The 25,111-nt window shown below is 43.8% G+C and overlaps 1 protein-coding gene across 1 annotated transcript in view; it reads left to right on the top strand.

The window, feature by feature from the left end:
- Nucleotides 1-6,320: 6,320 nt before the first annotated feature.
- The window catches only part of Cph (BCL11 transcription factor chronophage), a 36,833-nt gene continuing 18,042 nt past the window's right edge, over nucleotides 6,321-25,111 (top strand). The window contains exon 1 of the mRNA XM_076391174.1: nucleotides 6,321-6,456. Within this exon, the coding sequence (XP_076247289.1) occupies nucleotides 6,420-6,456 (37 nt within the window). The 5' untranslated portion in view covers nucleotides 6,321-6,419. The remainder of the gene's footprint in view (nucleotides 6,457-25,111) is intronic.

Here is a 25,111-nt window from a genome sequence, read left to right as displayed (position 1 = left end):
TGGCTATTTGTTGGGCGGAAAACTGTGAGGTTCTTGGGGCTTGAAGAAGTTCGAGGGCGAAGTAGGAAGTTAGGAAGGCTCATACTAATAGTAGGAGGATGTTAGTAGCTTTGTAGTTATTGCTTGGAGTGGCATTCTTGAGTATGCGACGATTCTTGATCATTTTTGGTAGATTAGGTCGTGAGGAGAATAGTGACTTTTATTTTTTTTAATTTGGTAATCAGGTGTCTGTTTTATTGTCAGGATTTATTAATCCTAGGATATTTGAAAGAGGTTTAATTTCAGTGTTCATAAAAATGAAGCTAGAATTGTATTAGAATTTTAATATCGAGAAGTAATAAATTCTAATCTAGTCTTCTACTCTGCTCTAATATTCTAGTAACCATCATGTAGTGCATTACTGTACTTAATATTTCCTTATAAGTAATACGTACACAAGTAGAACACTAGACAAGTTATTTCATGAAAGTAGGTTCATATTTTAGTGTAATACAATTTATCTGACCACTATTGTATTATAGTCAAATATAAAATCCCACTGTGCATTAATATAGGAAAATAAAATTCTAGACATTTCTAAAAATTGTTTCTGTAATAGACCAATTCATTAATTATTTGAATTCGAGTGATATAGAATTGACATGATATAGAATTGAGTGATACAGAATTGAGGTCTCTCAAATAAAAATAGAACTAAGTGGATACAAACAAGTCCTGTAAAAACACTATAAATTACCTAAAAACCTTCAAATCCTCAAAAAATCCTACTATCTCACACTACCAAACTATCATTCCTTATAAAACCTATATTAATTCCTCTTAGAACTCCTTTCTTTCCCTCAAATCCCTACAAAACTCCACAAAACATCTTCCCAAATTTCAAGACACTGTGGATCCTACTCCTTCCTAGTCACTACAATCCTTAGCAAGTGTAATATGTAATTTTCGTCGAAAGAAATTCGCGCAAAGGCTTCGATTAATAAAGTCAGTTCGTCCAAGCGAGCCAGCGTATTTAAAAATATCATGGAGGCATGGAAAGAAACGGTCGTGGAGCGGCGCGGAGTCACACCGGAGGAGTGACCGTATAAGACCTCTTCCTGTGCGGGGAATCGTAGAAACCCATGGGTTAAGACGCGAGGAAAAATTGTATGAACTTGCGGACGTTTGAAACACAGTGCCCCCACGTAATGAATGTGGGAGTTTCACACGGGTCAACGGATCGCTGCGTTTTCTAGGGATACACACCGAGATGCACTTGGAATTTCTCCTGGCGCAGGCCAGCCCGCACTATATAGCGTGCACGTCCGTAATAAACAGGCTTGATAACTTATGCATTCCAAATAGACGATACGATCTATCTGGCACTGCAATAAATACGACGCGCGCTGGATACCACGGTTATAAATTCGCCAACATTTTAAACGTGCCTCCGATAATGTTGCCCAATAAAGTCGTCCTGGAGCGTTCGAAGTTCCAGTCATTCTGATGGTCATTTCGAAATTTCTATAATTCCAAATCATTCCTAATACGCAGATATTGATTGATATCTTGTGATTCTGAAGAAAAAAGGGGCATTTGTAGTGGGAAATACAGAGAATGTAGGTCTGAATATTTTCTGAGAGTGGACACAGTTGAGTCTGAGACGCTTCTGGAAGATTGATAGTTCTGGTAATTAGATGAAGTTTGTACACCTGTACTGCTCGTAGAGATAGATAGAGAACTCGTGGGCTATTTCTTTATCTTTATCGGGAGACTCCATACTCTGCTGTGTAATTTTAGAAAGTGTTTGTACTGGGTGATAATTATGTACTTTGATTAAGTGAGGAGACTGAAAGTTGAAGATTCTGTCGTGTGATACTTTCCAGTTTAATTTAGGATTTTACATGGAAATCTATCTATATAAATTCGGGAGTATTAAATTCTCCTTTCATCTAATTCTAAGTACTTACTCTGCAGAGCTGTCTATTAATATGTGTACGTACAAAGAGTATGCAACACGATCACATATTCCAAATGGATAAAAGCTCCTCACTAATTAAGCTCCAAAGTATCTCAGCATCCTACGACCAATCCTACCTCTCCAAAAAAAATTCCCAGCTGACCCAAAACACTAGATAACACCAGCAGAAAAAGCGTGCCTCATTCACAAGCTGAAGGAAGCTTAACGGAACTTCCGTGGCAAGGTTCAGAGTCGGTGCACGGCGCAGCAGCCAAACACAGTCGTCCCACAGATTGCCGCAGATACCTCGGACAGGTCCAGGGAACACTGTCCAGGAGCCCGAGATTCTGTAGCAGGGCCCGCAACAGATAATTCCTCGGGTTAGTTAAAAGTCACTTCAGATCCTTCCCCGAGGAGGGCCAGGCCTGGGTCGAAGCCTGGGAAACGTTCTCGCCGCTGCTCGGCCTCCCCTTCCATCGTTTCGGAAGGAAAGCAGAAAAGGGACGAAATTAAAGCGCGCCATCGCGTGCCCCTCGTCGCGGGAGCGATACACGCGTCTACCGCGGGAATTACGTGTCCTTCCGCGAGTTGGTTCCCGCTTCCTGGGCTCTTTGTCGACGGACGCTGAAATCCAGGATAATGCGAGGCGGGAGGATAATGCGTCGCCTCGGAGACTTCTATTCGCTCGTACTCTTCCGCGCTCTCTTTCTGCCGCGAGGATCGAGATCCTTGGACGTGTAATCCCGCGGAAAGATCCGCGTCGCGGGTATCGATCCCACCGCGGATGAAGGGTTCAGTCGCGGAATAATTAATGTGAGAGAGCAGGTACCTCCTTGCGTACGAGTCTACTCCACTTTCTCTGCGGCTCGACGGGATACAGTGTTTATGGGAAGTTTTGGGGGGGACTGTGCATCGGTAATCAACGTGTGTGGAGCCGTAACGTTGATTTGGGAGTGACGGATGGCATTGTTCCGTGGTGCTGTCTTTGGTATGCTGGAGAGATAAGTGGGATCGATGAACGTTAGGTGGGATACTCGGTGATTTTTAATGGGGTGGTTTCAGGGGATGCGTGGGTGGAGGTTGTGGTGCAAGAGGGAAGAGGAGAAGCAGATCTCGAGGATATGAGAGATCTAGATTAACTGACTTAACAGGAAATGGGAGACTAAAGTGTGCTTTGATAAACAGTTTTTCTGAGTTTAGGAAGACTGTAATTAAATTATGGTTCGTGGTTAACTTGTAGTCTTATTGTAAGTGTTTTTAGGTTTTAGTTTTTATTTAGACTTGTTTCTAGGTACTTTTGGCAGAGTTATATCTGTGCTTGTAAAGGAGAGTAGCATATGTATGTAAAATTGACGTGTTTCATAACTGACTTTCATTGATCTGCCGTATAGTTATGGATATAGACAGAACACTGAGTAATTGACACTTTGAGAAACAGAGGAGGTAGACAATCAAGGTTCTAAGTGTGGTGAACTTTTGAGAAATGCTGTTATCAGGTTAAGGTTATTAGATTAAAGTAGATCATTAGACTGTGATATTCAGATTCAGATGCTATAAATTGAAGAAGCTTAACATCTGATTGTGTTACAAATTTCATTGCCTTTGTAGACATAATTAATTAAATAGAATAGTAAATAAAGTGATAATCCAGAATCAAAAAGGAGAAGACTGCTCGACGTGACACTATTCATTATTCAAATGAAAATATATGAATTCTATGGAATTTGTATACTCCATATATTAAATTAAATTCATGTTGAGTGTCTGAGTGTCTTCAGTACTGAATATTTACAACAAAGAAGGAATATTTTTAAGAATTAATGGATTCAGTAATTTGTATACAGTTTAGGATACTATTAAATCGAAACCTAATTTTAATTCATGAGAAATTTTCAGATATTTGAAATTATAAAGTGTAAATTTGTTGCTATTATTACAATGCAATATTAAATCTATATCCATATTCAAGATTACATGGTTAAGATATATATGTATTTAATTGGAACATTTACTGGAATTTCATCAATGAGGTTCTGAGCAATTAAAGACTATTTATATCAGCAATCACGATCAAAACATGTTTTATCTTCAAACTATAGCTGTAATTATAGTTTTTATATGTGTTAATATATTAATTGTAGCATCTACAGTGCTCGACGAAAGAAAATTTTTATGTGAAGACATTTTTTCATGTATGAAGCTAGAAAACTTTCATGAAATAATTCTAGAATAATTCTTAAACTTCTTCTATATAAATACAGCATGTTAAAATAATAATTTGTGTATGCTACTGTTCACTAACTTTCTTGTAATTGATAAATGTGTGACTTCTAAACTTCGAAATATTTAATAAAATTCAGTTTATGTCTTAGCTGTCCTGTATAACACAAGATTCCTATTACTATCATAAAAAGATTGACCGAAGAAAATCCTTCTTTCAAAACAAGATTACAATAAAACACCTAATACCCAACACATCAAACACTAACCATACCAAACCCGAAAACACACGTCTCATAGAATTCCGCCTATCGAACCCACCTCGCCCAAAAAGATCTCCCAGAACATCTCAAACCTCCGTCCCGCTCCCCAAATCAATTCACTAAACCAACAAAACAAAGCGTCCCAACAACTGTCCCATCCAAAAGAACCTCCACCCACATCAATAACCCTCAAACCTCTCCTCCGTAACACGACTCTAACAAATGTGACACCGATCGTCAACAAAACCCTGGCACTCATCCAGCCAGCATTAACCCGCGCAGAAATTACCCGGGTAATTTAAATGCCCAACGAACTCGAATCGTCCCTGAGACTCCCCAGTCCTCCTCCCCAGACCGTCCTCGAAACCTGGAAACCGTTTCGGCAGCGTTTGGCAGCCGATCGGCGAACGGCCATGCCACCTCGTCTCTAAAAATGCCTCTAAAAAGGATCGAAGAGGAGCAGAAAAGCCGAGGGGTGTATTCGAAAAAAAGCGCGGCTACCCTGGCGCAGATACCCACGAGAGGCTCGTCGCGCGCTGTCTGCGGTGAAACTCTTCTGCTGGCGCACGGGACTCGCGGCCTGGACAGAGACGAACGATCGAGGTGGGCAGAGGAGCAGACGCGAGAAGGGACGTGGAGGGACGACAGGCTACGCGCGTGTACGTGCCGCCGAGGGAAGGGAGAGGCGAGAGAGAGCACAGAGGAGCAGCGTCGTCGGAGCGAGCAGGAGAGGAGTGAACCGAGAGCGGCGAGCCAGCAGGCGGCGAAGTGAGAGAGAGAGAGGGGCAGCGCGTTACCCCCACCACGGGGGTGAAAACTACCCCGAGAGCGCGTGGGGTGTCCGGCCTCGGCGCCGAGGCGAACCGAGCGCGTCCGAAGCGAGCGCAGTGCCCGACACACCAGGTCCCGCACGGCACGACTAGGCGCACCGTCCGGCACAGTCCACTCAGAGATACGACCCATGCTGGACCATCGTCGCTCTGGTCCACGCCGGCACCAGGCATCCAGCATCCGCGCGCCAGGCGACTCGTCAGACCAGCAGGACCTGCAAGGCGACCAGGACACGCGTCGTCCTCGCCGCGTATCGCCACTCGCGTCGTACGCGGCCCGAGGGACGAGGGACCAACACTGGGCCAGGAGGCAGCCAGAGATGCGTGACAGGCGGCGATAGTTCGACAGTAGGCGATCCCTATCGTCGGCAGCCAGAAGACAGCGGAACGTCAGAGCGGACAGCCCACCACTTGTTTTGTTTTCCTTTTTTTCGCCGACCCTGGATAGCTAGTGAGGGAAGTGATAGACCGATGGATCGCGAGTTTACGTGCGACCTGTGGACATGCGACGGCGACAGACACCAGTGGTAGATCTCTGCCAGTGATCCACGAGGTTCTGATAGGGACTCCAGTGCCGTGGCTCCTGGAGATCGGCAACGAGATTGGTACTCTGAGTTTGGTGCACCGCCGTCAGCGGCGGCCGGCGAACCTAGGCCACTGTCATTTTCTAGTAACTGCTTGCCAGAAGGGTTTCTGTCGACGACGTATGTGAGTGACTCGGCGAGTGCCGTTCCGCTGGCCTCGAGTGACCGCGGCGAACATGAGGACGAACAGTAGTTGACGAAGAAGTGCGAGTCGAGCTGATCGTCAGCTCAGAATATTGTGTGAGAACTGAGAACAAGGGGACAGGGAGAGTGTTTCGGGGGGTTCTTGGAGGAAGAGCCTGCGAGAGAGTGAAGTTCCGCGAGGTAAAACAGGTGAAACCACGGATGGACTTGCTGAAGAATTGCGTGGGGCGGTGAGGGGGAGGGCAGACGCGTGACGACCCTGTTTTGTCTAACTGACTGAAGGTTTGCCTTCTAACGTGGTCGTCGCCTCCCCCTTCAGTGGAAGAAGACAGCCTGCCTGAGGGAATCGACGATCGGGTTCGACTTCCGTCCTGGACGAGGGAAACGAGGATTTTCGAGATAGCCTGTGCAGCACGCTGCGAAGATCGAGGACGTCACCATGAGGATCAAAATGCCCGCGGTCAGGATCGCGCAAGGTGAGTGGAACCTTAGACATAAACACTTTGACTGTTGTTTTGGCGGCCAGCGTCGCTTGACCGGAACAAGCCGCTGTATTTTTGGATTCCGCGAGCCGCATTCCACGAAGCCTCGAAGTTGAACTTGAAAAGTTGGGGAAACGTGCTGCTGGAGTTGGGCAGTCGTGTTTCGAGAGATTCTGCGAGAGTCGATTCTAGTTTCTTGAAACTGTGAAGATATAAGTAGGATTTCGATCTTTTGAAGGGTCTGTTGAAGAAGGAGACTTCTGAGAGAATTTGGTGCTTTGTTGGTTGATTCTACTTGAATGTTGTTGACGAGCTTGTGTCTCTGTTCGTCGAGACAATCGTAATAAATTTAGGATTTCTGAAGCCTGGTATAGTGAATGAGTGTTTTGTTAGATCAGAATCTCTCCACGTGAAAATTATTTTATATATTTGCAGGAAATTCTAAATTAGAATAGAATAATACGTAGAGAGGATATTGAATGCATAAAGCCCTCTGCTTCTTGTAAACTGTATTATTGTAATTAAGTTCAGGAAAGTTTCACGCTTTAACTCTTCTGTCACTCCACGAAATTCAAGTTCTATAGTTCTATTGAAGCTAGTGAAATCTTCAGAAATCTCTGTTCAAATTTTCCTGAAGTTACATTCAGCTCTAAAATTATATTGGCTGGCAAGTAAGCAAAGCCAAGAACGTGGAAATTGGAACACATTGTAGCCACTTAAGCCCGCGATCCTGCAGCAGGATCGATCGTCGGATCTCTTCCTCCTCGATCGATCACGTCGAAAGACTGAAAGCGGTCTGAAAGCCTCCATGTCGCTCGTGTAAACGATCATCGACAAATCCGCTCGATTTGTAGCTCACGTTCGTGGACGGACCAGAAACTCTTCGAGTCGCCGATCAGTGCACCATAAATCGTCACTGATCGAGTCACGCGAGTTCTCTTCGATTCCAATCACCCAGCATCATTCTTCGATATCCAGATACCCTTAACCCCCGAGAAAAACAACTAAAGACTCTAAAAATCAACTTTGAGTCACTTCCTGCTCTAGTTTGTCCTGGAACTCAAGAATCGATAAATCGATTCTTGATTTTTCGAAGATATTCAGCATCAAGATCCCAGAGGATGTAGCAACTTTGGCAGAGGCCAAGAAAACTAACTTTAAATCATTTTATATGTCAGTCTCTCTTAAATTCCAATTATGGATAAACCGATTCCTTTATTTTCCAAGGATTTTTAAGATCAAGATCTCAAAGGATGTAGAAACCTTGCCAGAGTCCAAGAAACTCGACTTTAAGTCACCTTCTAAGCTACTATATCTCACTTCTTCTATTGTATCCCAAAACACAAGAATTAATAGATTGATCCCTGCATTCCAAAGATCCTCAAGACCAAAATCCCCGAGGGTGCAGAAACCTCGTCAAAGGTCAAAGAAACTCTCCCGAAAATTCTAAAAAAAATCGAATTTGAACCACCTCCTACGTAAACCCCTCTGAAAACCCAAGAATCGATAAACAGATCCCTCGATTCCAGATATCCTCAAGATCAAGATCCTCAAGGGTGCAGGAAACTCTGGAATCGGGGTCGGTCGCGTGGTCGCGGCGGGATGAAAATAAAAGACGCGTGGACGTCTCGAAGGCGACGCGGAAAGACGCGAAAGAGCGTGTCGAGGGGTGGGAGGAGGGGAGGGATGGGAAGAGAAAGGGAAAGAAGGAATGAATGAATCCGTGCGAGGGGGGTGTCGGCGGCGGGAAAAGCGGGATAGCAGGCCAACGTCTTCGGAGGACTCGTCGCGGGCTAAATTTTTAATTAGTCCCCGACACCCCCACCCGTCGAGGGGTAGAAAAAGAAGAGGAGGCGGCCAAGGTGGAGGTGGAGAAAGAAGAGGCCGCTAGGGGGGGTGGGGTGGGCGAGAAGGAGGGGCGGCATTGTCATGCGCGCGTTTTTCAGAGACTTTTCCAACCCCCGTCTGCCAGCACCCCCGACGCTCTGCACCCTCCCCCTCCCGCCCCCCTCGAGCCTGAGGCACCCCCTCGCCCCCACGGAGAGCAGCGGCGGCGGCGGCGGCTCCGTTTTCTTAATTACAACTGCGATATTCTTTAGTTCGCGCGATGACGCCGTCGCGAAAAGATACCGGAATATTCCTCCAACGATTAACCCCGACGCTGAGCTCCACGGGAATGCTGGATTCTGTTTCTCCATCGATCCATTGGACGTCGAGATCGACCAGTGGCGATCACTGTGACAGAGGGACACTCGTATGGGTGGTGCATCGATCTTCCAAGGTGCACTGTGTGGAAACATGTGGTTCAGAGTTCACGCATCGGCCGCCATGACTGGGGTGACGATGACCTGGGGTGTCTGAGGGTGGCCAGGGAAGAAGGTTCTTCGATCTTTCTTCGAGAGTATGATAAAGATTGGGATCCTGGAGCATTTACTGTGTTTCTTTGATGGAGACTGGTGGTTTGTTAAGGAGTTCGTAGGAGAAGATTTGACCCTAGCTTATGGTAGTCCACTTTGGGCCTCGTCAAAGAGCCTCGCGTGAGTGACAGTGCCACGAAACTGTTTCCCTCTGAGGAATCTCAAGCTAGAGAGCTTATGAAGTAGCTGTACTCCGAGGCTCGATTAGAGTCGACTATGAAGAGAAGCTTCTGACCGAAGGTGACAGTACCCGTGACTGATCAGAATAGAATACATATGGGGAAGCTTGTGCAGTGGACTGGGATTCGTGTCGAATCGCGCGAGGTCCTAAGGTGAGTCGGATTCCGGAAACTGACGTGTCTTGATAGCAGTTTCGCGTTGCCGAGTTAAAGTGTCTTTCAATCAGCTCTCCTGACGCCAATTTTCTGCCTTGCATTAGTCTGCCAGGGAATATCTGGGATTCGTGTTTTCGTGGTCTAACGGACCAGGCCAGGAGACGCGAGCCTTTAAATTTCTGTTTGCAAATGCGGATTATCCTCTCCCCGAAGGCAGACGACCTTCTGTTTACATCGCGATCTGCCTTCTAGCTGGTTCTACGTGTAACGAAGTAAACAGTGCGACTGCGTGGCCGTCGATCGGCGAACCACACCGCTGTCTTTCGGTTCGTGGTCACGGTTTCGATGGAGCCGTGCTTCCGCCGATTTCGACGCGAAACGATGACGCGTCTGAGTAACTTTCCGTTGACAGTGACACATGGAATTCACGTGTTCACGGTTTATTGGTCCGCAGAGGGAAAATGTGACTTTGGGAGTTGGACAAGGGGAAGAGTGTTGAACTACTTGTTATGGTTAAGGACTGTTGTATGTTGGAAAGAGAATTGATGAAGTCATTTGGTTTATGGTCTGTTGATTACGTTTACGTGGGAGGATGGTTAGGATGAAGATTTTTTTCGATGCTCTGAGGAGGTTGCTTAAATAGTTGAGAAGGATATCTTTATATTATAATGAGAGGAAGTAATGAATTAGTTTTATGGCGTGGGCTGATGATTAAATCTATGTTAAGATTGTGGCGAATATTTTGAAGGTTTTTGACAAGCATATGAAATTGATTTAGTAACCTTTTACATATTCTTTTTTGCGTCTGAGGCTTCTGTTAATTAGTCAGTATTCAATATGAATATGAAAATTGTATATAATCCTTAAAGCAAGTAGTCCCTTTTAATTTTCAATACTAGCAAATTGAGTGTCTTTATTTGAGAATTTCTAATATCTTTAAGTTTGATGTGTGGTTTTTTAGTTTAGTTTTGTTTTCTAAAGTAATACTCCTGTCGCCTCATTGATCAAAGATTAAACTTACAATTGGTATTGAGCGAGACGTAATTATGTCTTATCTAGGTAAGCCAATTATGACACGAATCCCGTTCGGTGTGTACACGTTAACGTTCGAAGATGACGCTTCTATCCAAGGAATGTCGAAGTAGCTGTTTGAATACAAAACAGCATTGAATCGAAGGAAATATTAAATACAGTCGGAGAGAATAAAGTACCGAACAGGTCGTTTCCATTATACGCGAATTATTGTTCCACTTCGCGATATTATACAAGCAGAAAATAATAGAGGAAGGAATAAAAAGGACCGAGATATTCATTTATTCATTTCATATGTAATATCTGATGTTCGCGAATAATCGTAAATACCGTTTACGTAAAATGAAAATGGAGAGAAAATGAAAAGGAGCGAAATACAGTTGAAAAAGTTGATAAATGTGCTTACAGTATTAATGGATTAAAAATATGAATTTTTGCTGAGAATGCTGTAATGAAATTAATTAATAGAATCTACGTTTCACAATTAACACAATAGCGTATAGTTTTGCACATGAATTTCAATTTCGTAACGTGGAAGTTCTTGTAAATTATGTAAATTAATTTGATCGATATTACTACTATTCTTTAATATAATTATTGTAAAGAAATTCAAATAAAACGACTCATTATTCGCAGTTGATATACTTCTTTCAGTTTCTCTGTGCCCTTAATTATTCTAAACCACATTAATTTCTTTTTATAGATTCTTGACAATTATTTCAGTAAAATTGTATTTATACTTTATGCCATTTGAAAATGAAATGAAATTTTATTCCTATCTTGATATTCTTCTGCATATGAAACACTATGGCCTTTACTTTCTATGTATTTATCTTTGGTGGAAATCCCTCGCCATTTTTCAAGATCATATCAATCAACCAAGGAGAAAACTAAATATTTCTTTGAAATTAACACTTGACTCTCCTTTAATGCACAGTTCTGGTCATAACAGACTTTAATAGTTGCATGATTATTAAAATAACACAGTATTAACCAAAAGTACTATATATATTCCACATTTAACATTATAAATTATAAACTTGAAAATAGCAGAATCTACTACAGAAAAATTCTTCTTTAACTACCACTATACTTTAAATAAAACCCACCCTCAAACACAATATCAAGAAATACATTCTAATCAAAGTCTAAAATACAAACCCTGTATTTTTATCGAAAGAAGGGCTGAATTGAAGGCTCCCTTTTCTTAAAATCGAGAATATAATAAAACACAAGCACTGTACATAACTAAGTTTCAATCCTATAAGATCCTACACATCTGAAACCCGAAAAATGCTCAATTCGTGCTGGCTTACTTTACACCAGATATCACCTAACCCTGTCCCAGTTCCCAAAAACCCGTTTCTATAAGCCCTCGGCGCAAGCCCTCAGCACGATCGGCGTCGCACGCGCCAGACAAGCTCTCGTCCTCGCGAAAGCAACGTTATCGTCGACCCGAAAGCGTGACTCGTTAATTGACGCAATTACGCCCGCATAGCAGGACACCTCGCGGCGTCCTGCAAAGCCTCCCTGCGCGCTCGCTATCGGTCCGAGGCACTCTCGAGGATGTTATTTAGCAAACAGAGTGAGTTTTACGCGCCCTTGTCGGCACGTGCGCGGCATATGCGCGTTTTCTATGCCGCGCGCGTTAAATATTGTCTTTGACGCGGCCCGTCGGAAGCCCTTCTCCCAGCGTTCTTCCTCCACCAGCATCCCTGCTACCCTCTCCCTCCTCCGCGAGCACGTAGCCCCCCTCCTCGACCCTCCCATCGACACGATCGCAGGCCTGTGCGGCTTCGACCTCGGCAAAAAACTACTTTGATTTGATTCCTTAGATTAACCTCCGTAACGTCGGTCGCGTGGCGAGAACCCTTTTCCCCGTCCTCTTCCTTCCTCTTCGCCCTCCCGCGGCTCCTCCTCGCCACGACTGTCTCCTCGGAGGGCCTAGCACGTGGCCAGGTAGGCTCTCGCGCGAGGGGCCCCGCCAGAGGACGACTTTTGATCCCAGAAGCACGCGAATCCCGCAAAAAGTCTTTGTAACACGAGTCCCGCTAATGGCGACGTCTCTTGCGGCACGGGGAGAGGGTTACTGACAGAGGAATCGTTTCGATGCTTTGAGAGACGCTGAATTACGCTCGACTCGTGGGCGACTGGGTGTTGTGCAGCGTCTGGTTGCGGCGGCTTTGGTATTAGATGCTTGCGAATTGGGCGGAGACACTTACTGTAATTTGGGGGGCGAGGGTGTGAAGAAGGGAGGGTGGAAATTGGGGAGATATTGGAAAGTTGGTGATGTGTGGATATGTAGTTGGTTTTTGGGAGTAGTTGAAGAGGTGGGAGGAAGTGGGAATGTTGAAGAAGAGTTTCTTTGAGGAAATCAGTTCTTAAGGGATTAGTAAGGGTGTGGAGGAACTAGATTTCATGGATTTAACTTTCAGAAGATGGGCAAAGGGAGAGACTAGGAATATTGAGTAATAGTTTCCTTGAGGAAATTAATTTTTAAGAAATTAGTATACTAGTAGAGTTTAATTTAGAGTTTACAGTTTAGCTTTCAGAAAATGGGCAAGGGGAGAGACTAGGAGTATCATATAATAGTTTTCTTGAGGAAACCATTTTTTGAGGATTAATACGCGAGTAAAGAAAACAGATTTTATGGATTTAACTTCGAATGTATGGACAAAGGGAGAATCTAGGAGTATGGAATAATAGTTTCCTAGCAGAAATTTAATTTCTGAGAGAATAGTACACTATTTAGTAAAGAAACTAAATTCCATGGACATAATTTTGAGAGATTACAAGTGCTCTGAAATACATTTCTCGAAGAAATCAATTTTTAGTAGTTTAGTAGCGCCTCAATTAAATATCGAAGACTAAATACAGTGTTTCTTCATTTGACGCTCCATTTTTTAATCAAGATGAACACTCCTTATCCTCACTTTTATTCAAAATACACAGAGCAGGTGATGCTGAACAAATGTTTAGCAATTGATCAAAAAATAAATGGTCCTCGAAAATCGTATCTACCTTACGATAAGATATCGAAGGTTGTAAAGCTGAGCAATATCTGTAAGTCAAAAATTTGAATCTTAATTTCACATTATGAGCTTGTGCTTTATTATATTCTTCTTTTTCAAGGGAAAAACTCCTCTAATCTAAGAACATTTCGAAACCTCTCCACACACTCGCATTCCAAGAAATAAGAACATTTTCCAATTGAATGTAAAAATAGTCCTCCGTACTTAGACTACGAAAAGCTAACTTTTCTTGAACCCAAACACAATATTCATAAATCTCAAAATGTCTACTCAGAATTCGTTCCTTCCATCCACAAATATTCCATCAATTCCATCATCAAGGAATTGATCACTCCGGTATCCAATTCAAGATAGATGGCGCCACCTGCCGCCACTGTCCGACGCCGCATTGACGTCCGCTACTGGATGGCGAGCAAAAATGCTCGTTCCTTTCCGCGGGCTTAACTCTCCGCGAGCAAACATCGTGGCGCAACCATTGCCCGCGTCGGCGTTCCTCGCCTACAGAAGAAGTCCACAGAAGACAGTCGTTTGGAAATAGCTGGCTGATAAGATAAGGGTCGGTCCCACCTCCGTTATTTCTGGACCGACTTAGCAGCGAACGATCGCGCAATACCTTTTCGGTGAGCGCGGGACGAAGGTGGGAAATTCGAAGTAATTAAATCTGTTACGCAGGAAGAAACGGCGGGGAGTAGAAATTAATTAGCCATCCAGACGGGACTTTCCTTAAATCCCTGCCCCAGCCACTGGGACAGACGATGTCGATACAGCTTCTCGCTATCTTTCCCGAACTCGACGCTGGGCTGTATATCGTCCGTCCAATCTGCCGCTGGGCAATTTCGGCTGAAATACGATGTCGTCGGGTTCGTTCGCGAAGCTCGACGACCTGGCTTATTGGCCTCCGTGGGAGATCCCTTAAAACGGGGTTAAGACCGCGAAACCGAGTACAGATCGCGTTTTGTATTGGACGAGTATGGGACATGGCGATGTTATATGTTGCAGCTTTGCGGGGGGTTATTTATTTTCTGGGGCGAGCAGAGTTCTTACTTTTCTGTTACATAGAAGTGGAAATAAATGTGGGAAATTGTGGGTGAGATTAGAACTGTCGATCGAAGAGGAAAACTGATATTAGATTTTTTGATTAGCTTCTATCACTTTTCTGCTGAGCTACCCATATATGAGAAATTAGAAGAATTATTATATGAGAACAGAACAGACGTACAGCATCTCTAATGCAAGAACTAAATATGAAAGAATAATTCACGTATAGCTTACTTCACGAGTGAATTCAATAGAGAAACTTAAAGAGGGATTTAAATATATTTTTTGAAATTACAAAAATTGGATACTTATATACTACTTCTGTTTTCAAAAATTCTTCGAATATTAAGTATTATTAATCGCAAGAATATTTATCGTTCTAGACTCTAGATTAATCACAAACAAATATATTCTACAGTTCTTACAGTAGACTATCACTGAACCTTGAAAACTTGCAGAAGCCTCGAAAGTCTCAAAAACAAGAAATCTCATTCCAATCAAAACCACGCCACCCAAAATCACAACACCAGAAATAGAAGCCTCTGGGATAAAGGGTGTAGGGTCGCCTCGACTTTCGGTCAGTAATGGATTTACAAGCACTCCAGAATAGGCTTTTTCAAAAGCAGCCAGGTCGGCGGAAAAGCGCCAAGCACGAAGTTATTTGTCCCCGAGTGCTCCTCCGTGAAAGAGAAAAAAAAAAAAGTCCAGAAGAGGAAAGAATTGAAAGTGTCTAGACTGAGCTGGCGCGCAGTCCGCGCGCATAATGCTAGGTGCCTAAGGAAAATTTATGTTGTTTGTAGTCTCGGTTTCCTGGTCCATTGTCCACCATTGTCCGAGTCCCTCCTTCCAAGGTGCGAACACCCTTCGGGGCGATAATCTGCTCGCATTATTATACGCTTTGTCGGCTGGTTCACTTGTCCGAGAGGGGAACGGGACGCCTCTTCAGTTGGCTACCTGACCAAGGGTCACTCCGAGACACCTTCCACTTGCCGAGGTGAGACTCTCACCCCTCGTGGACCATCCCGTCTCGAGGGTGCATCGAGGGTCAACCTGACCTCTCCTCGCGATTCGACGACCCCTTCTTGCGGTTGACATCTCGCTAATCGCGAGGAGATGGGGTCAGCGTGAAGCTTCTTCTTTTTGGGGAGGGTACAGGGTACAGTGATTCTTCGATAGAGGCTCATTGAAGAGTTTATGGGGAGGGATGTGACCGAGGCTGATTTTTGTAGTGGTGGTTGGGTTGGAATATTCGTTTACTCTGGAGATGAGTTTAATCTTTGGGATACTGAAATGGGGTTACTAATGGGTCAAGCTTGAATACTGTGTCCTCCAGGCGATGAAATTTAACACGTTTGAGTCTCATAATCTCATTGAGTCAAAGGAAAGCTCTCCTAATTAGCCAATGTCACAACATGTGAGTCATTTTTGAGCTGAGAATACTATTGCTGGTCGCTGAGGACAGTATTGGCAAAATACTCTGGTCTCGAATGTGTTAAGTTCTCAAATTTTCAGACTACGAAAGTGTTGGGTTCTTGTATGCATTTGTTTCAATTTTTGGATTTCTATCCTTAGGAATCTGGATTTGAACTCTCAGTAACTGTACCTTGATCATGCTAAGGGTTTAAATTCTGAATTGAATCCAGCATGGACATGGATTCACTGATGACTTGAACAATACTCTATAACAAGTAAAGCTCCCTTAATCAATGAGATCTCGAAATACAAATAGCAGTAAGCTAATGAGAGGGATACTATCATCCAAATTTAGAACTGAATCAATTATCGACTATAGACTCAATTACGTAACAATACCTATACATAACAGGCGGAGCTCTTCTCTAAATAATCTCAGGATAAAGCAACGATTTCACAACTACAAAACACACTATAAAATTCTCTTGACAATTTTCTTCAGAATTCCACAATTATTCATCTATGTACATACTTGGAGAGCCAAGACATCGAACAGTAGGGTCAAGCCAAGGCGCTTTCTTCGAGCTATTAACTATTTTCTCTCCAATCGATAATCGACACTCTCCATCCAGAGCACTCTAGGTTCTCTGATGATCCAAATTTACCCAAATCGTTCGAAAAATTCTGGAACCCAGCGTCAGGTGTCCCGAAGCACACTATTCTCGACTAGTGCACGCTTTGCTCCCTTTTCTCGGCCCTGGTCACCCGTTATAATCTAATATCCGAGCGCGTGAATCACGTGTCGCGTGCAGACTCGGACTTTCTATAAATACGGTTTAGTGGGGACCAAGTTCAGGGGAACAGGGATGCGTTTTTAGATTTTCCCTCGGTTTCTGAGTCAAGTCTGAGGTTCAGAGCCAGTTATGCGCGCTCGTTTGGGAACTTCGGCCAGCGTCTCGACGCTGCCTCGGTGCCACTTTGCTGGAAGCCTGGCCCCGCTGGCGTGTAATTAAACGGGAAAGAGGAGACACCTTAATGGCGCAGCTTTGAGGATTTTCATGGTGTTCGATGGCCTCGGATTCGCAGCGTCCTAATCGACGTGCTCTGGGTATCTCTGATCCAGTTTGCCACGGCGACTGATGTCGACAAATTGCGAAGTTGCGAGGAAAGTGTACCTCGGAATGATTTAGCGCTTGTCGAGAGGGTTTTAGACGTATTTGGACTTCGCTCGATTTTGGGAGCACTGGTTTAGTGAGCCTGCCAGGGTCCAGGGTTTTGAGGAGCTGGATGATTATTGGTTTGGAGCATTGGTATTGGTAGTGTCGAAATGGAGTTGAGTGGTTGAGTTGGAGATTGAGGAGCTGAGGTGTCGTTTTTCACTTTTGGGATATTTTAGTACAGGCACATACGACTGACAATTTTGTCTGTTTGAAGGTTGATTATTTACAGACTGAAAATCTTTCTTTTTCTATCTGATGAATAAGAAGACAATCGATATATAAAATTCTGTTAAGGCTGTAGGCAGTATTAATTGTGTTCTAGACTTCTTTTGATAAATTAGTCTTTAGATAAAAATTGAACACTGTTCCACTAAATACCATTTTTATTTCATTTCATAATTCTTGAGGATTTCTCATAATAATTCTATTGATCACTAAACGAGAAAATAGTCTGCCCAAGAACTCTCAAAAAATCGAATTTCTAACTGAATTGTTATCACAACCCAAGTACCTAATAATCTCAATTTTTCTAGATTATTACTCAGACCAATTACGTAATTACCAACGCAACTCTTCCTCAAAATTCTGTCCAAAACGTTTTCTCACGCCAACGTCGCACCTATAGCAATCTTCTCTCCGACTCGTTAGCACAGGAAAAGGAAACGACGATTCGAAACGCGATTTTCAGTGGCCACCTCGAAGGATATTTGCTTTAACGAGTGTGGCATCGTGGCGAGGAGGTGAAAGGTAACGGGCGAAGGACCGCGTACAATGAGATAAGTTGACAAAACGAGAGACCGTTCCAGAGCCATGTCCGGCCATTGCGTTCTGGCTGATCCGGAAGTCGAACGAGAAGAAGAAAAACCGGCTAGGTCTGTCAGCTTGGGCCAGTGGCGTGGCCGTTTTCGTGATTCGCTTCGCGATTGGCTGTCGGCGACAAAATTGCACAGCGGGACGGTCTCTTTTTTGCGAAAAAATCGAAGCAGGCTTCAGGTGAGTGGGATTGTCCGAGGTGGTTCATTGTGCTCGGCTGGACCAATTGCGTGGCCGAGCTGCGGGGTGCTACTCCGCGGGAGAACTGGTGGAAAAAAATGAAATTGAGGGTCAGGTTTTTTCTGGGCGACTGGTTCGTTAGCATGGCCTCTGGGAGTGGATGTAATTCGATTTGTAGGATTTCGTAATTGGAGTATTTCTCTTAGGGGACTTTTGAGAATATTTAGGTACCACTAATTTGTTAACTTCTATAGAATAATGATAACAATAAATAAATATGAGATGTAATACAAATTTTATATGATAAGAATAATAAATTCTCTAAGAGAAAAACAGATTTTCTGAGACAGAAAAGGAAGAGTTAGGTAATATAATTGAGAGATTTAAAGTAGAAGTATTTAATCATTCTCTCAAAAGACTTAAAATGCCTCTTTTAATTAGTTTTACTGTTGATCACGGAAGAGTGAAAGTAAGTGGAGGCAAATTCGTTAGGAAATTGACAGCAGTTCATTTTAGTTTCGCAAACCTTTCTGTTCTCTAATTATGGTCACTGTCACTGTCCAGTACTGTTGTACAACAAAGGCCTACACTTTTAGCTACAGGAAGGTAGATCTCAATTATTAATATCAGGAGAATTTAGAGATTCCTAAAGTAGGATCTATGGTTTCTAATTTCATATCGATAGTATTTGAGTATCAATATATTTAAGCATAGCCTTCTATATATAAAGCAACAGATATATTTGTCTAAGGGTTGTCATACGTTATACCTTTTGTTGTCGAAATTAACTGATCTCGATGAATTGTATAGCCTTTGCACACTCAACTGAGAGTTAATTCCAATGCTGACACATAATTGACAAGTTCGCTATCGTGCGATAGGCAGCTCTAAAATATCTGAACCTCAATCATCAGAATATTGATAAATACTTAGATTGCTAAGAATAGTTTAGGGAGAAGCTAATGCTAATTAAAACTCAACACTAAATTAACTTCGATCTTAAGATTTTTCTCAGATTAGGTGTATCAGGGTTTAGTGAAATAAAATAGAAAAGCATACATCACTCATAAGTGATGAATTTTCTTTGAAATTAAACAACAATAATTTCTAATTATTAAAAAGTCAATTATTAGGAAGTCAAATTGGACGCCATTATAGATACTTCAATTTTCATAAAATTTTTCTTTTCAGTAACTCTTCAATGTATTTTGTGCCTTCACAAAGCTCTACAATAGTTACTGTTACCTCTGCTATTTTCTAGAAGCATTTCCTCTCATTCTCTCAATTTTCCTTCGACAATAAGAATCCTAATCATCTATCCACTGACTTCAGCAATAGCTATCCTACACTCTCTTTCCCCTACGCAGAAACTAAATACCCTAGACACCTCCAAAGACAGCAAAGTAAAAGTTCGCCCCAGAGTACCATCACCAGTCCACCCCTTCAACCCTTACCGCCCCGTGGCTCCGCGAGGTGGCCAGTCGGTAACATTTTCGGAAACTCGAGTTCTCGAATTCGGGGAACAACAGGACACCTCTCGTCACGCTCCCGTTAATTCTCGCTTGAGAAAATTCGCGCGATCGTTAATTATTTCGCGTGACATGCTTCGGCACTTGGCGCGTTCGCGCGTTGTCAAAAGTTTGCATTCGGATGTTTTGCGGCGAGCAAGCAGCGCCGAGTTTCGCGCGGCTGAAAGAGGGACAGAGACAGAGGGGGGGGAGGGAGGGATCGAGTGAGAGGGAGAAGGGAGGGGGACGTTTTGAATAATGTAACAACGAACCCCTGGCCCCGCTCCTCTTTCCTCTCTTTACCACAGAACTTTCTAATTAACCGAGGCTAGCCGGAGCGAAAGAGCGAGCCAGAGAAACGGTCCGAAGCGCGAGCAAGACGACGCGAGAGGGAAGAAAGGACGCAGACAGACGCGCGCGCCGGACACAATAAAAGGCCTCTATGGTGTTTCGCGGCGTTCCCCATTGGCGATCCTCTCGCCGTTGTTATCGCGCTCTTCTCACCGTTTGTTTTCCGGTCATTGTCGAGCGGGAACGGCAAGTGACGCGTGCCGTTTCGAGGCTGCAGGAAAAATTCGAGGATTGGGGGAACCGAGCTGGCAGGCAGTCGCGATGGGAAGATTTTTGCAGATGGTACCTTTTTGGATCAGCTGACGAAGAGTCTTAGTTAAAACTATTTGATGAACTGAACAAAAATTACTAGTAGCTGAATTTTTTAGTATTCACTAGGACTAGGATAAGTTTCGAGGCTGCAGGAAAAATTCGAGGATGGGGGGGAACCGAGCTGGCACGCAGTCGGGATGGGAAGATTTTTGCAGATGGTACCTTTTTGGATCAGCTGACGAAGAGTCTTAGTTACAACTGTTTGGCGAATTGAACAAAAATTACTAGTAGCTGAATTTTTTAGTATTCATTGGGACTAGGATAAGTTTCGAAGCTGTAGTAAAAATACGTGGATGGGGGGAATCGAGCTGGTACGCAGTCGCGATGGGAAGATTTTTGCAGATGGTACCTTTTTGGATCAGCTGACGAAGAGTCTTAGTTAAAACTATTTGATGAACTGAACAAAAATTACTAGTAGCTGAATTTTTTAGTATTCACTAGGACTAGGATAAGTTTCGAGGCTGCAGGAAAAATTCGAGGATGGGGGAACCGAGCTGGCAGGCAGTCGCGATGGGAAGATTTTTGCAGATAGTACCTTTTTGGATCAGCTGACGAAGAGTCTTAGTTAAAATTATTTGATGAACTGAACAAAAATTACTAGTAGCTGAATTTTTTAGTATTCACTAGGACTATGATAAGTTTCGAGGCTGCAGGAAAAATTCGAGGATTGGGGGGACCGAGCTGGCACGCAGTCGCGATGGGAAGATTTTTGCAGATGGTACCTTTTTGGATCAGCTGACGAAGAGTCTTAGTTAAAGCTGTTTGGCGAAGTGAACAAAAATTACTAGTAGCTGAAATTTTTATTATTCACTGGGACTAGGATAAGTTTCGAGGCTGCAGGAAAAATTCGAGGATGGGGGAACCGAGCTGGCAGGCAGTCGCGATGGGAAGATTTTTGCAGATGGTACCTTTTTGGATCAGCTGACGAAGAGTCTTAGCTAAAACTGTTTGGCGAAGTGAACAAAAATTACTAGTAGCTGAATTTTTGATTATTCGTTGGGACTTCTTTAAATATTCTATTATTTTAAAGCCTAGATTTTTTTATAGTTCATGAGGCCTATGAAACGAGCTGACATTGCATTAGCGATTTTTCTGCCTTCTCCATTTGGTACTCTGGACGCGCTGACAAAGTGTCTGATCTGCGCTCTTTTAACAATGGGGTAGAACTGTCGATAGTTCAGTTTCATTCTATTGTAGAGTTGATTCCTTTGAGTTTGGTCACGTAGGAAAAGTCACGTCAGATCAAGTTTGAAACATTTCGTTACATGCAGTTGCAATTTCGTATTCAAAATTCTGTGACTAGAATTGACTGTGCGTGAGTTTCTTTTGCCTCAGTTCTTTCTAAACCTCGGAAATAAACTTCTCTTAAATAGACCATCAAAATAAAAATAGCTTTTATCTGTATAACATTTTCGTCTATCAATTAATCAAGCTCCCAGTCTACTCTTCGATATATTCAGTGCTCTCACAGTTTCACGTTTCACGAAATCCTAAATTTTCTACAATATTTCACCATTCTGTACGCACATACATATATTCAGTCTCCAATTACTCGAACCTCGTTACCTCGTCCAAACGACCCACCACACCTTCAAAGCTCTGCTTTTTGCTGCTACCTCGTGAACCTGCTGACAAAGTCTCAAAGCTAAACTCTTTCACCAACAGCAAAAGCGTCGCCAGTTAAATTCCTCTGTTAAAACGAGCCATGCTCGCGTGCAGACTCTGCAAAAAGCTCGAGCTGAAAGGATTCACACGCGCGACGATTTTTCCGCGGACCACGCACGATTTCCGCGAGCCGATCACATGGTAGAACATAGAAGCCCTCTGGAGGACGCCGAGCCGAGTGACGTCCCCAGGTGGCATCGATTTCGACTCCCACGAAACGTGAAAACTTGCCAGCCTCGATGGCAGCCTACGTGACACAGGATGTCAAGGTGGATTTGGAGGCCGCGATCAGTAGGGATGACGATGTCCATCAGCTCCAGTTTGGATGTGGATAGACACATTTGGATGTAGGATAAACGCATGAACAGCCAGCTGGACCTAACTGTACCCACATGAATTATTTTGATCAAAAAATCACGAAAGGGGTTTTCCTTGAAAGAAGAAGCAGCGATTGAAAAGGGGACGGGACAGGTCAACTCTCCAGGACCTGTTTGGCCGTTTCTCAATGGACAATGTCCTGCTGCCGCTCACAAAGGACCCCCGGGACTAGAGATCCTCCCACGATACGCATGTGGAGCGACGATAGAGAGAAGGATCTAACCAGGCGAGTGGGAAAGCAGCCAGACGGAGAGAGACGCCGCGGCGTACCCATTCACGGCCCGTGAGAACCAGATTTCATATTTCTCATAACCGTCTGGCCGACCGCGGAACGGATGGAACGCAGTTTTCTAGCTGGGCCTGGGCCCTGTCTCCTCGAGAGATCACCGATCCCGAAACTGCCCAAAACGATTTCAACCCGTTTGTTTGGGACCTGCCGTTTCGCTATTCTCTGCCTCGGTCTCGGTCAGTTCACCTTGCCTGCTACACTTTGATCGCGATTCAATCTTCCATGGGAACCCCTTCCTCTGGTATCTGATGGTCGGGAGGAACATGGTTTCATGGTGTGAGAAATCCCCTGGCTATGTGGCGTTCTTGGTCTTGCACTGGTGATCAGGGTGCAAGGAAATGCGAGGGTGGAATTTTCTTCTTTTTTATTATCTGCGATCTTTTATAGCGCATGGGTACATTTGCTGGACTCTTTAGCAAAATCACTTCGAATTGGAGCGATGTTTTACTACACCACGATTTAATGGACATGTAATGAAATTTCAGAAATTGAGAATTGATTTTCTGGAAGAGGGACACTTTAACTTAGATTTTCGTCTGAAGTTGATTGATGAGTGTTACAGTACTCAGATAAGTAAAAATTGTTTTTGCAGAATTTACTTGGTACAAACTAACTCTGGAAAAGTGTAAGCAAGTTTCTTTCTCTAGTAGAGAATAGTTACACAATTTTGAATCTCAATTTTGAGTTTGGAAAATGACACCTTCTTTAATTTACCTACAATAATTATTTGCAGACACTTCTGACAAGTGGGTACCCACAGTCTCAAGCTTTCTCATACATAGATCACCGAATTTCCTCAAAAATTTCATAAAACCTCGTCTCGCCAATCAAGGGTTAAAAATCGAACTCCCAACAATCGAGGCACTCACACACAGCCTCAACTGAAGCACAGACAGGTCTTCCTGCGTTTAACGCGAAACGGATGGCCACCAATACAACACCCATGACCCCGATTCTATTCGAAAACAAGTACCCGTTAGGTCGTCGTCTCCCTTTCTACCGAGGATCTTAAAGACGCGTCTTTAAAAGGGAAAACGATCAAAGATACGAAAGAAAAGCTTCCATGAAATGGGCAGGATCGCGAGGGTCTTACAAGAGCAGCCTCGATGCAGACGTATGAGATCCACAAAACGTTCACCGATTTTTTCCCCGATCGCAGAGACGGGGTCAGCGTTGTTTTTTTCTCTCGCGATGCATCGGGGCGCATACACGCGAAGGAAGGGTCGTCGAGGGGAAAAAAAACGGCAGGCAGCGCCATTTTGAATCCTTTGTGGGGTAGGTCCGCCAGCAGGATGAACTCGTTCGGGGTTAAAAACTCTTCACCCCTGGAGGAAAGTCGACGGAGGACGATGGGGCTTCCTGCCGCGGAGAGAAAAGGAAAATGGGGAGGGAAAGGGAAAAAAGTGGGGGGCTCGGATAAAAATTGCCCCCACCTAGGCGAGGACGTGCTGGCAGGCCCTTTCTTCTTTTGATATCCTGTCGGGGCCCTTGGCCCCCGGGCCTGATGCGTGCCCCGATGCTCCAGTCAGCATCCGAGCATGGAAGAAACCAGATCTCCGCCCTTGTCGATCCCAACGCTCGCCGCGGCACTCGATTAACCTAAACCCAACGGCGATGCTCTCGATGGCCGAGCGTGTTCTCGCGTGTGCTCGCGTTTGAGTTCCTTTTCTGTTGTTTCATCGCCAGGAACTGTGGTACATAGGAAACTCTGCGCTTGGAACGACGCGTAATGGCGTATGGAGGTAAACAATGGTGTGGAGGGGATGAGTGCTTCGAGTTTGGATGTATTCACTGCTCAACTATGGAGAAAGTAATATTCACTTCAAATATTTTAATAATATTCTGCAGTAAAGCGAGACACGAAGTGTTTAAAAATGTCCAAATAAAAATATCCAGTTACTGTCTTTATCCATAGTTCGGCAATATGTATATAGTTGTTTTGGGGGATTTTATTGTGGGTTTGAGCAGAGTGTTGTGAAACAGAGGAAGAGCAAATGATTGACTGTTTATAAGTGGAATTAGGGAAATACAGTAGAACTGGAATTAATTGGAATCAACTCAAGCATTCTTTTGATGGATATTTGACGATTCTGTGAAATCGTAGACTAAGTCTCAATTGATATTTAAGTGTTCTATGAATAATTCAAATTGAGACCCATTTAGTAAAAGCTTTACTGTATTTTTGTTTGAATATTTTGAGGATTTTGAGTGTTTGAGGAAGTTGAGTAACTGTGGATCTGAAGTATGAATTATATCTTTATTATTCCTCTAATAATAACTCTCTTAAAACACTCTTAAATTCTCAAAAAGATTTTGCCCACAACCAGAAACGTCCTCCGACAGAAGATTCTCAACACCATCACATCGTTTTCAATGGTTTGCAACGTCGAGACGATGTTGATCTCGTCGACGTGGCTCCATTATCGAGGATAGCAATGATCCATCCGTCGCGCGGCGGTTCGATATTCCCGCGACGTGTGCCAAGAATCTATCCGTTTCTTGATCCGTCTCCGTATTTCGCGTGGCTCTGCTGCCACGTACGCGTACGATGCCACGGTCGGCGGAGGAAATTGGTGCGACCCAATACTAATGGATAATGGAATTATTGGTTACGGTCGGAGCTCGCCCTGGGGATGATCGTAATTCAATTGCTTCGATGTGTCCTC

The sequence above is a fragment of the Calliopsis andreniformis genome, unplaced genomic scaffold (assembly GCF_051401765.1).
Source record: "Calliopsis andreniformis isolate RMS-2024a unplaced genomic scaffold, iyCalAndr_principal scaffold0022, whole genome shotgun sequence".
Lineage (NCBI taxonomy): Eukaryota > Metazoa > Arthropoda > Insecta > Hymenoptera > Andrenidae > Calliopsis > Calliopsis andreniformis.
This window is presented reverse-complemented; position numbering and strand designations above follow the sequence as displayed.